This window comes from Podarcis melisellensis, assembly GCF_964234715.1.
Source record: "Podarcis melisellensis genome assembly, chromosome: 1".
NCBI lineage: Eukaryota > Metazoa > Chordata > Lepidosauria > Squamata > Lacertidae > Podarcis > Podarcis melisellensis.
This window is the reverse complement of record NC_138528.1, coordinates 23,207,601-23,225,169: the sequence shown is the minus strand read 5'-3', so window position 1 is coordinate 23,225,169 and position 17,569 is coordinate 23,207,601. Positions and strand designations below refer to the sequence as shown.

The 17,569-nt window shown below is 42.9% G+C and overlaps 1 protein-coding gene across 1 annotated transcript in view; it reads left to right on the top strand.

Moving 5' to 3' along the window:
• The window catches only part of KCNK13 (potassium two pore domain channel subfamily K member 13), a 57,584-nt gene extending 42,475 nt beyond the window's left edge, over positions 1 to 15,109 (top strand). The window contains exon 2 of the mRNA XM_081913875.1: positions 13,208 to 15,109. Coding sequence (XP_081770001.1) covers positions 13,208 to 14,130 — 923 coding nt within the window. The 3' untranslated portion in view covers positions 14,131 to 15,109. The remainder of the gene's footprint in view (positions 1 to 13,207) is intronic.
• Positions 15,110 to 17,569: the final 2,460 nt, after the last annotated feature.

Below are 17,569 nucleotides of genomic sequence, written 5' to 3'. Positions count from 1 at the left end.
GAACATGAACAAACCAGGATGTGAAGGCAAGCAGAATTTTTTTTACTGTGCTTTACTGTACAGAAGCAGATACTGAAAAGATAAGCATTAATGACTTTGGAGCAACTGGCTTCTAATTATCCAGGGCAGGGGAAACTTCTTCAGCCCAAGAGTTACAGTCAAGAGTTATGGGCAACCTTCCAGGAGCTTCGTATTGGTGGTGGGCAGGACCAGAGGCAAAAGGGGGCGGAGCAACTGATGTAGAGTAGGCCACATTCAGCCAGAGGTTTCTGTGCAAAGGTAAAAGGTAAAGGACTCCTGGACGCTTAAGTCCAGTCAAAGGCACCTTTGGGGTTGCAGCGCTCATCTTGCTTTCAGGCTGAGAGAACTGACGTTTGTTCACAGACAGCTTTCTGGGTCATGTGCCCAACATGACTAAACTGCTTCTGCCACAACGGAACATCGTGAAGGAAACCAGAGCGCACAAAAACACCGTTTACCTTCACACCGCAGCAGTACCTATTTATCTACTTGCACTGGTGTGCTTTCCAACTGCTAGGTTGGCAGTAGCTGGGGCAGAGCAACAGGAGCTCACCCCATCACAGGGATTCGAACCGCCAACCTTCTGATCGGCAAGCCCAAGAGGCTCAGTGGCTTAGACCACAGCGCCACCCGCGTCCCCAAGCACACATCTTTCTTTGCTCTTATTTAATGCAAGGACAATAACAGTAAGCTGACTGGCTCTGGGTTTGTTGCAGATGCCAGAAAGAGGGAAACTTAACCCATCTATTCTATACATACAATTTAGAGTTCTAAGTCACCACTAATGGAGGACTAATGATTTTTAGACTTGGACGTGATAGAAAAAGGAGGAACATTTGTCAAGTTTTTTTCATGAAATGAAAACATGGTTTACAGATATAGTTTTATTTATTTATTTGTTATCCAGGGTTGTTGTTTTTTATCAAGTGGTGTATAAATTATATGAAATAAATAAATAAGGCAGTATACACACATTATTATTATTTATCACTTATTTTTGTTTATTAGATTTTTATCTCTCCTTCTGGGCAGCTTCTCCTCACAAAACCCATGTAGTGAGCTTTATAAGAAAGTGAGGATAGAACCATTATCTTCAAAGTTTAGAGCCAACATTTGAACCAAACTGGATTTCAGTGCCTTGGGTTCAAACCTAGGCCGCTGGGTGTTGTATTAGGAAGATAATGTAGTGGTTTGTTAACATCCAAATACAGAGTTAATATTTAGCTGTTCCACTGAAGAAATTTTCTGCTTGAATCTGCAGGAAAACCTAGAACTAATTTATTCCTCAAAGTCGAAATCAAAACTAAATATCTCTGTATTCATATGATGTTGCTGTCTGACACAAATACAGTAATGCAAATATAATTGCCTTCCAATTACTCCGACTGGGTGTTTGAATTTTGTTGCATCCAATTAGAGCTAGTGTTCAACAGACGTCAAATAAATTGTGATTAAGATAAGGGGGCATGCTGCTGCGTATGTTACCAATAATTTCTCAGTTGGTTTTATATCTGCTCTAAGCAATAAGGCAAGGGTCACAATTTCAAACCTGGCACCCACAAGTGTCCTGGTACCCACAAAGGTTTTCACTGGTGTCACTGGGCAGAAGAAGAAGAGGAAGAGGAAGAGGAAGAAGAAGAAGAAGAAGAGGAGGAGGAGTTTGGATTTGATATCCCGCCTTTCACTCCCTTTAAGGAGTCTCAAAGCGGCTAACATTCTCCTTTCCCTTCCTCCCCCACAACAAACACTCTGTGAGGTGAGTGGGGCTGAGAGACTTCAAAGAAGTGTGACTGGTTCCGGAGGCGGTGCCTCCGACAATGGCGGATTCCCTCTGATTCAGAGGGAGACAGCTCCACAGAAATCAGGTCCTACTGCTGCAGCGAAGCGGGGACCCCTTCGAAAACCGCAGGCGGAAGAAGCCTGCAACCGTGGGACTCGGTGGGCACTGTTTGTGCCCCCCCCCATTTGGCAAAGGAACCCCACAAAAGGGTCCGGAGTGAGACGGGGGTTGGCGCGGTGCTGAGAGTCAATCGCTACTTCTGCGGAGCGAAGCCTCACAGCTGATGTCAGAGAGCGCTGTCCTTTTTCCTGTGACAATTCGGATTCTAAACAACAACCCATGAGTAGGACAAATTGAAACTTTTGGATAAAAAAATATACCTTTGAATTTGACCCGAGACGGGAAGGCGCAAACAGGAAGTCCGCCTCCCGTTCTTTGTATGAAGATCAAAGCAAAGATTTTACAAGCTAAAAGCCGGAAAAAATAAAAAATTGACAGCTTGAAATTTCCTGCACCTTTAACTACCAAATCCCCCTAGACAGCAGGAGGAAAGGGGGAAAAACTTGACTTTTAATCCTGCAGAGAGTGAGTTAAGAAAATAAGTCTCCATTGTCCCTAACCTGGGGACGGAATGACAGGAAAGAAACTGTCGGTGATGCTTACAATTTGAATATAGAAAAACTGACAGACAGAATTGGAAAAGGAAAAAATAATTCCAACGCCGCTTTCTGCCTGTTTGCTTTATATTGAAGGAAACAAAATATCTGAAAATCGAAAGTAACTTTCTCCTTCCTTGTTGGATACATTTTGAAAATGGATGCTAAAAAGTAACTACACCCCCTAGAGGAAGCCTGCCAGTGTGTCTGCTTCAATCTAAAAAGAGAGCATAGTAACTGTGAAAATCAGACCGTGGGACCAGTTCCCTGACCTTGACAGAAATGATTAGAGAGGAAGTTTTATCTGCCCTGGACAAAATATATGTTGTGCTGCGACAGCTGGATGAGAAAGTGTCTCTGATGAATCAAAAGATGGACTATATAACAGCTGCAGTTAACAAAGAGATGCCAATGGGAAATGCAGTTACAGAAACTGCACAACAATCTACTTATGAAACTGGTTTAACAGGGCAAGTGCAAGGGCAGAGAAAGATAGAAGAGGTTGTGAATGCACCTCAAAAGACACAGAGACTTCAAGTCCTACATGACCAAAAGCTGCAACACTGGGAGATGGAACTTGGAGGACACTGGCTAAATTTTGGACTTAAGAAAATTCTTATCTCTGGTGGGACTGTGAAACAAGTGGAAGATCATCTTTGGAACAATTACTTTTTTGGATTACAAACTAAACATTGGGGAGTGCAACACCGGGGAATGGGACAATTGGATAAAAGGAAATGAAGAATACTACTGTATGGAACTCCCCGGGGATTGGCTCTCCAAAGAGAAAGAGAAGAGAATGTGAAAGAACCCAACAGGGAACAAGGATGTATGCAACTACAAACAGAAACAAGGAAACTTGCAGAGGGGGCCTGGAAGTGACCTGAGAGCCTCAGATATTAGAACATCGGACTGATGAGGATATAATGACTTAAGGACTGACATTACCCGGAACCAGGAAAAGGGACGTTGGATAAATCTAGAATGAGAAATGCCTTTTGTAATAAACCTATATTTATGGAATTAGTGTAATACTAATGAAATATTAAGTGATGTTGGAAAGGAAGTAATTGGCTTAAGCAGAAAGGTTAAATATGGTTTGAATTTAGAAATTTTAGAGATTTGAGGACAAGAAAAAATTAATGATATTAATGCAAAAAAATGAAGTGGTTTGAGTAATAAGGGGAAATAAGAATTTGCAGGAATGGCTAGGTTACAAATGATAATATGAAGTAATATTACATGGGGATACATAAATAAGGGTAAGATAAGAGGGTATGAATTTGCTGAATAAATTTCCAAATGGAATACAAAGAGAGAGGTGAGAGGAAGTCAGGAAAATAAGTAAAAGAACGGTGAGAAATTGAAAGGAGGGATTTTTTACTTTTCTTTTTCTTGTTTTTGTGTTGAATTTTTTGGCTTTTGAGAATTCCCAGGTAAGATCCTCCCTCCTTTGTGTGGGCAGGTAATCCCTCCCCTACCTGGCCTGGTCTCCTTGGCAACTCTTCCCCCAGGTGGGATTGGACAACTGACTGAGGTAGGCGGAGACCTCCAGGTATCCCACCTGAGGGAAGGCAAAGCCTAGCCTATGCTGTTGGAGCCGCTCCAGATCTAGGGGCTGCATGCGTCCACGCAAAGGGCGCCCCCCGTTTTAAGCGGGGAGTGGTCATTCTTTATTTTTGGGTGTTCTTCTTTGTTTCTTTTTTTCTTTTGTTGTTTTTGTAACCTTTTTTCTTGTTAAAATCTAATAAAATATTATTCAGGAAAAACAAAGAAGTGTGACTGGCCCAAGGTCACCCAGCAGCTGCATGTGGAGGAGCGGAGACATGAACCCTGTTCACCAGATTACGAGTCCACCGCTCTTAACCACTACGCCACACTGGCTCTCAGGTTTCCCAAACTCAGTTTTCATTTTAAAAAAGAAGCAAGTCTGTGTCCCTCCTAGAAAGAAAGTTATGGGACAAAATGTGTGAGTAACTTCTAAGCAATTTATGTGAAATGACGAATGAGTGTGATGTACACACACACACACATCTGAGGAATGCTCCCAGTTAGATAGCAACACTGTGTGTGTGATCAGTATTCTGTGATCTCCACAATCAAAACATAGCTGACTTCCTATGGCAAGCATAACTTTGTCAGAGGTGGTTGTCTTGCTCATTTTGTGTGATGCCACATTCTCCATCGTAGCTATTTTGTGGCTGGCATCCCCAGAGCTCTCCCAAAATTTGAAATCTGGCCGCCGGTCCCAAAATGTTGGCAACCCCTGTTCTAAGAGGTGGTGATTTTTCCTCCTGGGGAAACTATTTGTTCAAACAACCCAGTTATATTTTCTTTACATCAGGTGTTCCCAAACTGATCTGTGGCTCACGTGTGTTCCATGAGCATCATTCAAGTGGTCCATGGCACGTCTGTAAAAATACAGTTAAAAATCATGCAGCACCTAGCACAGCTGTAATGGGCAGAAAAATCCTTAAGTCTTCCACCAAGATCCTCAGCAAATTTTAAGAGATCCATGGGGAACAAAGTTTGGGGATGACTATTGCTTTGGATCATATTAGAATGTCTAGGCCTTGGGGGGCTGTCAGTTTAGCCAAGGAAAAAATCATTATCATCATCATCATTTATTTATATCCCGCCCGTCTGGCTGGGTTTCCCCAGCCACTCTTGGCGACTTCCAACAGAATATTAAAATACAATAACCTATTAAACATTAAAAGCTTCCCTAAACAGGGCTGCCTTCAGATGTCTTCTAAAAGTCTGGTAGTTGTTTCTCTCTTTGACATCTGGTGGGAGGGCGTTCCACAGGGCGGGTGCCACTACTGAGAAGGCCCTCTGCCTGGTTCCCTATAACTTGGCTTCTTGCAGTGAGGGAACTGCCAGAAGGCCCTTGGTGCTGAACCTGAGTGTCTGGGCAGAACGATGGGGGTGGAGACGCTCCTTCAGGTATACAGTGGTACCTCTGGTTACATACTTAATTCGTTCCGGAGCTCCATTCTTAACCTGAAACTGTTCTTAACCTGAAGCACCACTTTAGCTAATGGGGCCTCCCGCTGCTGCTGCTCGATTTCTGTTCTTATCCTGAAGCAAAGTTCTTAACCCGAGGTACTATTTCTGGGTTAGCGGAGCCTGTAACCTGAAGTATATGTAACCCGAGGTACCACTGTACTGGACTGAAGCCTTTTAGGGCTTTAAAGGTCAGCACAACACTTGTGCTTGGAATTGTGCTTGGAAACGTACCACTTAGGTAGTATAAGAGACACAAATGCCCAGAGATCTACGGGTACGGGGTGGTATACAAGTTTAATAAATAAACAACAGCTAGTAGTAGTAATGGCTGTGTTCTGCCTCAACGATTGGAGGTATGGTGCCTCTGAATGTCAGTTTCTGGGAATCACAAGTGGGGAGAAAGCTGTTGCTTGTTGGCTTCCCATGGGCATCTGGTTGGTCACTGTGAGACCAGGATACTGACTAGATGGGCCATTGGCCTGATCCAGCAGGGTTGTTGCTATGTTATGAGGCCACAGGACAATGTGATGGCTGTGGTATGATCACAGCAGTCATATTCCATGCCAGTCAAAGTGAATAGATGCTTTGATGGCCACACTAAAAGTCCCTACTGGCAGCATCCAGACATAATGTCAATATCTGAGAAGCCATGGTCTAGGGACTTGTTCACTCAGTCAGGTTTTAGAGGTTATTATCTAACAGCTGTTACCATGTAGGAACAAGCCCTGAAACTTTGTCAACCATTCTTGGTTATTCGCAACTTCCTGTGTCGCTTTGCAAAAGTGAACTTTCCTTTCTGGTTTATACATGATCATTTGGCCAGAACTAAGAGGGGTGAGGCAAGAGTATTAAGGGCTTATAATAAATAATACATGGAGATCGGTGGTTTGAATCCCCGCGACGGGGTGAGCTCCTGTTGCTCAGTCCCAGCTCCTGCCAACCTAGCAGTTCGAAAGCACGTCAAAGTGCAAGTAGATAAATAGGTACCGCTCCGGCGGGAAGGTAAACAGTGTTTCCGTGCGCTGCTCTGGTTCACCAGAAGCAGCTTAGTCATGCTGGCCACATGACCCAGAAGCTGTACGCTGGCTCCCTCGGCCAATAAAGCGAGATGAGCACCGCAACCCCAGAGTTGGCCACAACTGGATCTAATGGTAAGTGTCCCTTTACCTTTAATAAATAATAATAATAAATTTTTATTTATACCCCACCATTTATACCCCAAGACCTGGCTCAGGGTGGCTAACACCAGGTATAAAAACAATTGATTAAAATACAACTTAAAAACAAGATTAAAATACAACATTAAAATGCAGCCTCGTTTCAGTTAAAGTGAATTCAGAGTTTCATTTTTTTACAGTGATGTAAAATCTTTTCATTTTTTACAGCCTAGTCATTTAAGGCATTTTATAAATCATCAGTATCCTAAGAGCAGCATCATGCATTGTTTATAAATGAGATTGTTATTCTCTTGATAATAACAAATATATCTTAATATGCTATGTTTGAAGTTTTCATCTGTTTTTAGTTTATTGTAGATTTTAATTATTATATTGTAATTTTGTAATTTCTTTAGTTGTTAATTTGAATGTTTGAAGGGTGTTTTTTGAAAACCACCCTGAGGTTCTATTTACAATCAAGTAGTATTTGCATATTGTTACAGAGCATACATGCATACGTATTAGGGAAAAAATACCTATTCTGTAAGATGACTCTACATAAGATCTCTGTTAATCCATATGGGAATAGCCTTCTATGCAACTGTCTCAAGGCGATGAAAACAGCAAAAACAACAACAGTTAACCGATATATTTAAAACTATAAAACAAAACCGTACAGAATAGACGCTCCTGGCCAAGAACAGATGGGAAATTCCCCCTGACCTCATGCTTTACCAACTGAGCTACCAAGGTGGATAATAATAATACAGTGGTGCCTCGCTAGACGAAAAGAATTCGTTCCGCGATTCTCTTCGTCTAGCGGTTTTTTCGTCTTGCGAAGCAAGCCCATTGACAGCTTAGCGGAACAGCTGATAAGCGGCTTAGCGGCTTAGGAAAAGGGCAAAAAAGCAAAAAAAACCCACCGGGGGACGCAAAATTTTTTCGTCTTGTGAAGCAACCCCATAGGGAAATTCGTTTTGCGAAGCGCCTCCAAAACGGAAAACCCTTTCGTCTAGCGGGTTTTTCGTCTTGCGAGGCGTTCGTCTTGCGGGGCACCACTGTATTGCATTTTATGTTCACATTTTTATCTTAACATTTTAGTGCTGTATTTAATTTCTACGGTGTTCTTTTGGGGGAGATTTTTGTTCTGGGACAGTCTATAAGCAAACAATCCATCAGAACACGGCAGGAGCAGCTGTATGCCTGCAAATCATATATGTAATCCAGTCTTAAATCAAAGACTGAGCTCTCCATGGTCCTGATTCTTGGTTGCCTAATCTATACTTCCTACACCTGCCCACAACACCCCTTTGGGCTCTTGCTGGAATGTTATATGGTGCTTTAAACTTGAAATGTAATGTGCTCCATGCGTGTTCTGAAGCATACATTAGAGGCATTCCTAACACTCCTTTTGAACATGTAATATGTTTTTAATCAAAGCGTTTGGGGAAATGGAGTTATTGAGTAGTACACTGGCATGAAGCTGCACAATTAATTTTGGAAAGGAAGTGTTTGGATAAATCGTGGGTGTGTTGCATTTTCAGTTGCTGGAGTATTTTCCTGGCTTGCTACGTGCCACATAATTAATGCAGTATTTTAATAACTAATTTATAAAGCCAAACATGAGCAAAAATATTTTGTCTTTCTAATGTCGTTTTGCTCTCCACCAGTCAGCTAGGTAAACAAACTACAGCTTCTTTGGAGGAAGCCATGACTGTTTAAAGTAGCATCGTGGTGCTTTAAATATGTGGTGTGTGACTGTGGCCTTATCTGGCAAATAACAAAGCAAAGGAAGGAAGGGGAGTTTCGCCCATGTGGATGTGAACTAGTGCAAATGTGCTCATTTTTCTCTGAAAATGAGCACAGATTAGCAGTAATGGTTCTGTAAATGAGAAAGGGAAGGCTATCTTCACTTCATCATACTTGAGCCCATCGTCAAACACCTGATACTTTTTAGCAGCCTGTATTTCCGTTTCTCTGTGCTGACAGAATATTCTGATAAAGAAGCGGAGGTGTTTAATTCAGTGTGGGGGATGCTTCAAATGTTACTTCTAGCAGGCATATTTTGCTTAATAATCAAGCAAAAGGGTATCCAGTTGTTTACATATTTGTGTGCATGCATCATTTAAATTGGAGTCTTTTTAAAATGGCCCAGTTATTAAAAAGTTAGTGCACAGTTCCTTTATGTAAGAACAAAGACAAAGAAACAACTGCGCCACACGGTCATGCAGATGTAATCAGGTCCACCACAAGGAGAAATGGAAATGGAGTGAAATAATTACATTCCGACCCTGTGATTCTGGTGTGTCTCAAAGGCTAACAAGTCCAACCTCCCTGGCTGGTGCAGGAAATCCACTGAGACACAAAAGAGTTCGGTGTGGGAAAGCTTGATGCTGGTTGAATGTTCTTACGAAACAGATCTGCTCCTCTTTTCGCCAAGCAGGAGAACATTCTAGGGTGTTCACAGGGTCAGTTTCCTTGTAATGGGAGAGCACTAGAGATTCACATTGTCTTGCCATATCTGTTGCTTTGCAGGTTTCCAAGCAGAGAATAGAATCATAAAATCATAGAGTTGGAAGGGACCACAAGGATCAACTAGTTCAGGGGTCCCCAAACTAAGGCCTGCAGGCCGGATAAGGCCCAAGGGACTCATTTATCCGGCCTGCGGCGATGCCCGACGCCCACTCTTACCGGCACAGAGGAGGCCTGTGCACATGCGTACAAGCTATTTCCGGTGCTCCTCCGACCCGGAAGTGCACAGGAAATAGCATGTGCGAACGCGTATGGGTATGCGCTCCCCCACCCACCGCGCGATCAGCGCTGGAGACACCAGCCTGAGGAGCAGTAAGTTTGCTGACCCCTGATCTAGTTCAACCCCTGCAATGCATTTGTACATTGTTAAAACTTGATGGTTTCCAGAGAATGTAAGATGTTCATTTTCCCCATATGCAGTAAAGCAAGCTTCCTCAAACTCGGCCCTCCAGATGTTTTTGGCCTACAACTCCCATGATCCATAGCTAGCAGGACCGGTGGTCAGGGAAGATGGGAATTGTAGTCTCAAAACATCTGGAGGGCTGAGTTTGAGGAAGCCTGCAGTAAAGCCACAAAAATACCATGGTATCAGACATCCCTGGGAAGAGAGATTGACTGTTAAACCACTTTGGGAATTGTAGCTCTATGTGAGGAAGGGAAAGTCCCCATGCTCCTTTAACCAACATAACACTCAGCTTTTTTAACCAACCCAGGGTTTTTAGAAGCAATTTTACTCCTAAAGCAGGCAATGTACTTGCTGATGATGCTTAAGGTTCCAGAAATATAACACTTTTGTCCCAGTTTCAGCCAAATCCAGCTAAAACCTCTGATTCTGGCCTAATTCAGATTTGAAGGCTGAGACACCCAAAGGATAATAACAGCCTTTAAGGAAAATTGCAGCTTTTCTACATTAAGTCCATGATCACCAGTCAGCTGTCTGGTGATAGACCCATTCACAATACTCAAGGTAGTCAAAAATCATAACATTTCGTGCCTGTGCTATCTGTACATTTGACCTCTTCATTCTTCATAGGAAAGTGGAATTGGGGAGGGGGGTAATTTTGAAATTTTTGAAGGGGCTTTCCAGCTACTATCAAGTTAGTTCTCCCAATTACCGTAAATGAAATGCTTCTAAGAAGATAGAGAACAATCAAGGTGCTGCAACAAAACACAATCCCTGCCTTGCACCGCCATAAAAATGATTTACTTAATTATATTTACATCTGTCTTTCCTCCAAGGAGCTCAATGTGGTTCATGGTTCTCCCTTTTCTTTTCTTTTCTTTTCTTTTCTTTTCTCTTCTCTTCTCTTTTCTTTTCTCATCCTCACAACGACCCTATGAGGTAGGTTAGGCTGAGAGACAATGACTGGTCCAAGCTCACTCAGTGAGCTTTGTGGTCCATTGGGGATTTGAACCCTTGTCTCCCAGCTCCTAGTCCAACACACTAACCACAACACCACAGTGGCTCTATGCTTCCTTGCCCACCAAAAATAATGAAGATACAAATTACCAGAATAAAACTGAGTGTAATAATATAAGTTGTGGTAATAATAATAATAATAATAATAATAATAATAATAATAATAATAATTTATTATTTGTACCCCGCCACTCTGTGCGGCTGACAACAAAGATGAAAGATACACTAAAATGTCACATATTAAAAACTTCCCTGAACAGGGCTGCCTTCAGATGCAGTGGCGTAGCGTGGGTTGTCAGCACCCGGGGCAAGTCAAGTAATTTGCGCCCCCCTAACCCATGGATTTGCACCCCCTAACCCTAGCCCCCAGATGTTGCGCCCAGTGTGGCCGGGCCCCCCTGCACCCCCCACACTACGCCACTGTTCAGATGGTACTGTCATGAGTATCTAATTTCTATATTATCTAGGGATTTGTTTATTTTTGGCTAACACAGAACTCAAATACGCTTTGCTTAGCATATTACACACCCACATGAACATTGCTGTAATTAATTGAGCACAGGAGCCTTGCCAAGAGAGACCACAGACAGAAGCTCAAAGGAAACTCTTAACACTCTTCAATGCACAGGACAAAGACATCATGTTGCAATAAAGGATGTGCTTTTTGGTGAATATTATCTACTGCCTTGTTAGTTTAGCAAAAGCGTAGGAGGCAATGACTTAGATCAAACTCTGGGAAAGTAAAGGGAGTCTAGCACTCTGTCCCCCCAAATTACAGACTTTCAGGGTGACAAAATGTAAGATAAACTGTAACTGTCTCTTAGTGTCATTATGCTCTCTTCTCTACCAACGAGGGCCTCAGTTTTGTGAAGTCCTGTGTCAGTTTCTAACCTCAAAGTTGAGGGTTTGGGACACTGTGTTCCATTTCTAGAAAAAGGGGGAGAAAGAAAAAATTCATTTTCTTTGAGGATCCCAAGTTCTCCTTATGTTGGGGAGGAAACAAAACATGGCCAGCAAGCATTTGGAAGCCACCGAGGTAAAAAGAAGCAGCAACCCCAGGAGGAGCAACTATGTCCCTTTATATAAATGACAGCCTACTAAGCAACTGTACTAGACTGAAGCAGATTTATAGCACAAACTCGACCTAAATCCAAATGCTCTGGTTGAATTGAAGACAAAGGCTGCAAATCTAAAGTTACTAGGAGTGAACTGAAACAAATGTCTACACATAGTTTTGATTTATCTGGAAGAGTCCGGTTGCCTCTGATTGACTGCTTGATTTTCACATTTATATGCTGTTATTTTGGCCCTGCCAGATATTTAAATCAACAATAAATATCCCAAAGCCTGATTCATCAAACTTAGTAGCTTCAGTCAATCCTCACAAAACAACCACAGCAAGCAGCTTCAACAATAAATATGGGTAAATATATAACTGTTGCCAAATATCTGAAGAAATGGGGGAGGAATGTTTTCTTCTACTTAAAGGACACAAGCCTAACAAGTCTGCCTCAAGAGACAATTCACAGTAGAAAAGATACTACCGCTTACAGCCATCCACTTTACTTTGGGTACTACAGGTATGCCACCACATTCAGCTGTATAGAACACAGGAAGTTACCCTGTACTGTGTCAAACCATTGGTTCATCTAGCTGACTGTTGTCTAATTTAGGGGTAGCCAACACAGTGTCTTCCAGATGTTGTTGGACTACAACTCACATCAGCCCCAGCCAGCATTCAGGGGTGATGGCAGTTATAGTCACAAAACATCTGGAGAGAACCAGATGTTCTCTCCTGTCTAATCTGACCAACAGAGGTTCTCCAGGATTTCAGATGGAAAAGCCAGGGATCGAACCAGGGAGGCCTTTTGCATAACTGCTAACTGTGTGAGGGAGTACACACCATTAGGGCTTTTAGAACCCCTCTTGGGGGAACTTTGGGGTCAGTTTTTGTTTTGTTTTAAATTATAGTGGAATGGATGAGTGCAGGGGATAATGCCATTCCACCCACCTTCCAAATAGTGTATGTGACATCCATCCCATCTTTCCTAGAAGGATGGGAAAGACCAGCAGGTAACTTAATAAAATGAGCAGTTTAGATAAATGTGTCATTTAAAGTTAATCTCTAAATTCCACAAGAACAGGAGGAGATGGATCCCAGTAAGTCAACCATCCACAAATGAATGACTAGAGCCACTCAGATCTTGTTGGTGCTACCCAACTCCAGTTTACAGCTCACCCATGAACTCACTGGGTGCCATTGGACAAAACCACACTTTTTCAGACCCAGCCACTCATCTGCGAAACAGAGATAATACCCTTTGGAGGGCTGTTGTAACAAATCCTAGATCAAGTTTATGAAGCACTCAAGAACATTACATGGATGATTATGATGATTCCTATCTGTTACTGAGATCACATCTAAAGATGACGACTATGATTTATTAAATGTGTATACTGCCCTGTTCCCACAGGTTTCAGGGTGGTTCGTGACATAAAATCACAAAATACATAAATAAAGATTCTTACATGAAAATGGCTATTTTCAGCATCCCTTTCCCTTTTGCCTGTTCCTCTGTTCTGCTCAGAAGTCTTGCCCATGTGACTTTTCCCTGTTGTTTTTGTCTTCCAGGTTTTGGCATGACCACACCGGCCACTGTCACAGGCAAGCTTTTCCTGATATTCTATGGCCTTATAGGCTGTGCAGGGACCATTTTGTTCTTCAACTTGTTCCTGGAGCGCTTGATCACCATCATAGCCTATGTCATGAAGTCCTGCCGCGAGAGGCAACTGAGGCGGAGGGGGGGCCTTGCCCAAGACAGCCATCACACTTCTGGGACCGCCGAAGTGGACAGCTTGGCAGGATGGAAGCCGTCCGTATATTACGTCATGCTTATCTTGTGCATTGCGTCCGTCATTGTTTCCTGTTGTGCCTCTGCTCTGTACTCTCCCATGGAAGGGTGGACGTATTTGGACTCTCTTTATTTTTGCTTCGTGGCCTTCAGCACCATTGGTTTTGGCGACCTGGTGAGTGGCCAGAACACCCACTATGAGAACCGAGGCCTTTACCAATTTGGCAATTTCCTGTTCGTACTCATGGGGGTTTGTTGCATCTACTCCCTCTTTAACGTGATCTCCATCGTCATCAAACAGTCTGTGAATTGGATATTAAGGAAACTGGACAGCACGTGCCATAGGTGCCAAAGAAAACTCTTCCGGTCGCGAAGGAATGTTGTGGTGCCGGGAGTTGCCCGGAGCCAACGCAACATATCCATTGAGTCGGATGGTGTCCTCGAGAGTGAGGCAGATGGGCGCAGGCTGTCCGGCGAGATGATCTCGATGAAAGACCTCTTAGCTTCTAACAAAGTGTCACTGGCCATCATGCAAAAACAGTTGTCCGACAGTGCCAATGGCTGCCCCAGAGCAAGCATCGCTTCTAGACAAAACGGTTTTGCTGGCGGCGTAGGAGCTTTGGGCATTATGAACAACAGGCTGGCAGAGACCAGTACGGATAGAGACATCCACGCTGGGAGGGGATCACTGGGTAACAGATAATGAAGGGTCAAATGTCATCACAGAGACAGAACTAACTGAGCAGACCACCTCTTGAGAAGAGGTCCTTCAGTGTTGTTGCTGGCAGTTTGGACCTCTTGCATTTTGCACTGCGCCGCCGATCCACCCTTGCCCTGCAGACCCTGCCAAAGAACATCCCAGTGGTGTCATGTAGTGTAGCTGCAATTAACAAGCTTCTTCAGCATGTATTTAAGTTTAGGTCTGAGTTAGGAGCAAGGGGAAATGGAGAGAAACCATGCAGATGTGTTGCTCCCTTTGTTTTGGCTGGCACCTCAGTCCTGTAAACGCTCAGAAGAGCAAGCAGTTAAAGTTGCAGTAGTAGTCCCAATCCAAAGATGTTGTGCACCAGAAAGTGCAATACAAGAACAACTGTGTGTGTCGGAAGGTGCAGGAAGCAACCACATAGGTGGATAGCTGAATAGCCCAGCAGTTACTTCTCTGTGGCTTTCAGATGCTGTTGGACTCCAATTCCCATCAGCCCCAGCTGATCCCCATGGTCGGGGATGATGGGAGTTGTAATCCATCAACATCTGGAGAACACCAGGTTAGCCCCCCCCCCGAAATAGTCACTTGCCTTTGATTTCACTAGTAAACAGCCATTCACTACTGGGTCCAAGAGTGACTAGCCACCTGAGTTGTGTGCTCCTGAATAGCAAAAGCCTTGTGAATTTGGAAATGGAAAGTGGATCTCTTCTCCCTCAGCTGCCCAGACCATTTATCTTCTTGCATGCATTGGAATCCTACACTGTGTGGCATGTGCAGAAGACATAATCGGGAGATCTGCATGCAGTGGTATCATGTGTGGGTTTGTGTGCAAAAAAAGAAGTTTTATTGCACATTTTAGGATCAGTGCTATTTTTCTAGAAAAAGAAGTGCCAGAACTCACCATTATCACTTCCCTCGTTCTCTTAGAAAGGCAATGGTGCCTACCTGAGAGGAGCCGGAACTGAGTTCTGGCTGGGGGGGGAAAGCCCTGTTTAGGATCACATGTATCTGATAGCAAAACTTTGCCTCACAAGGAAAGATACGTGCCTATGTGTCTTTCATTGTGAGGCAGTGTTCTGCCATCAGACACACTAGATTAAATTTAAGTTAAATCCCATAGAGTCACCAGGCACCCAGGTTTCAAAATGCAAGTGCTCCTATTATGAAACTTGATCCATAGCTGCTATCACTACCATCAATAGATCTCTGCAAAAAGGTGACGTTCTCAAAATCTACAAAAGGGGTAGTAAAATGGAAAAGCATGGAAATGATCAAGCACAAACACACGTCAAAATAATTTCATAGACTTGCTGTTTACAGTCAAGCCAAAATATAATGTGCGGCTAGGAAGGAACAGGAGAAACGTAACACTGATATTTTATTATCTAGGCTGTAGCTTTATAACTTTATAAGACCATGAGTTTGGGAAACAGAAAAGTTTCAGTTTGGAGAGGAGATGCTAGCAGAGGTCATTTGGGAACCGTATTAAGGCCTGCTTTATGAAAACATTTTTTATTAATAACCACAGGAAGAACGTGGGAGTGTGATGTTGCAACCTGAACATGACCCTAACTTAAAAGGTACTGTAATTCTCCAAAAGACTGAGAAATTACGCGGGACTAATTGGATGGCCTCATGAACTGAAATGGTAGAAATGGAATGAAAATGGGCATTGCAAAATGTAAGGCCATGTATTTGGAAGCAAACAATAAAAGATGTTTGTTACCTGCCGAATTAGTAGTTGAAAACAACCCACAGAGAAAATGATTTCAGCATATTGGTTGATCACAAAATGGCAATCAGCCACCAACATGACACAGCTGCAAGAATGGCAAGTATAACGCTTAGAAGTATTAGGTGGGGGAAAATAGTAGTATAGAGCACTTTTAGTATAAAGCCTTGATTTTGTTTTCCTCTGTGAGGAATACAACCTAGCCATTAAAACAGTTAAAACTTTCTTCTTCTTCTTCTTCTTCTTCTTCTTCTTCTTCTTCTTCTTCTTCTTCTTCTTCTTCTTCTTCTTCATACCCCACCCATTTGACTGGGTTGCCCCAGCCACTCTGCATGGCTTCCAGCATATACAAAAACATAATAAAGCATTGAACATTAAAAACTTCCCTATACAGGGCTGCCTTCAGGTGTCTTCTAAAGGTTGTATAGTTACTTATCTCCTTGGCATCTGATGGGAGGATGTTCCACAGAGCAGGCATCATCACCAAGAAGGCCCTCTGTCTGGTTCCCTGTAACCTCACTTCTCACAGGGAGGGAACCACCAGAAGGCCCTTGGAGGAGGACCTCAGTGTCCGGGCTGAACAATGGGGGTGGAGATGCTCCTTCAGGTATACAGTTATTATAGCAATCAGGAGTAACATTGAAATCCCCTCTGCTCACAAAAATGGGTTGGATCAAGCATCTGGGAAACTGCAACAGGTAGGCCAAGCTGTGTGCATACACTGTAATGCGAGCTCTTTGAGGCCTTTGGGTTGTGCCATACAATAAATAGTTAACAACAAATGAATTTGATTTGGCACGGATTCCGGTGATAACTTCTCAAGGGTTTATCACAAGTGTCCTTGGACATGAAATGCTTCGGCAAGTTCCTTTTTAGCATTCATGTAACTTCATCCCCAACTTGGTTCACATATCTTGGTGATGATAATGACAGGGTTTTGATTAGGAAAGATGGAAACTCCTAATTCTGCTAAATGAAACTACCCAAGTGCTCATTATGAACAGGTGGGGACCTAATGAGAATGGCTTTAATGGTGAGAGAAAGGCAGGAACAGGAAATTGGGTGGATCAATAATGGCTGGAGGACATTAGAGAACAGTAGAACAGAGATATTAAATAGAAAAGAAGTGGTTGCGGGGGAAATCAGAGCCACATTCATTTACTCCTGTGCAAAGCTATTAAAACTGATAATGTTTGCATGGCAGTAATTGAACCAAAAAATGGATTGAAATTAAATCCAAAACGCAGTATGGGAATGGAAGGCTTTTCAGTTATGTGCTTTGGACATTGGCTTGTGAGTTCACAAAGGCAAGCAAATTCTGTTTAGGATGAGCCAGAGGTTTTATAAGAAAGAGTCCTTGAATGAAGCAAGAGGGAGGGTTTGACTCAGTGCCCCTAAGAAGGAAGACACAAGAGCCACTATTCTTCCTGCTGCAACAGAAAAGACAAACGTTTTATGTAATAAACAAAGAGAAAGAGAACCTATCCAGTTGATGCTGACACAAAACCCCACACATACACTATGTAAAAGAACAGAAGTTTCACCACCCCTCCTCTCCCCTCTTTCTTCTTCCCCGACCTTATACTGTCCACAACACTAATGTCTCATGCCAAATGTAACTGATCTGTAGAAAAGACTTTACAACCTGAAAAAAGAGACAATGCATATACTTTTGTAAACCAGGAAAATCTTTAATAAAAAAAT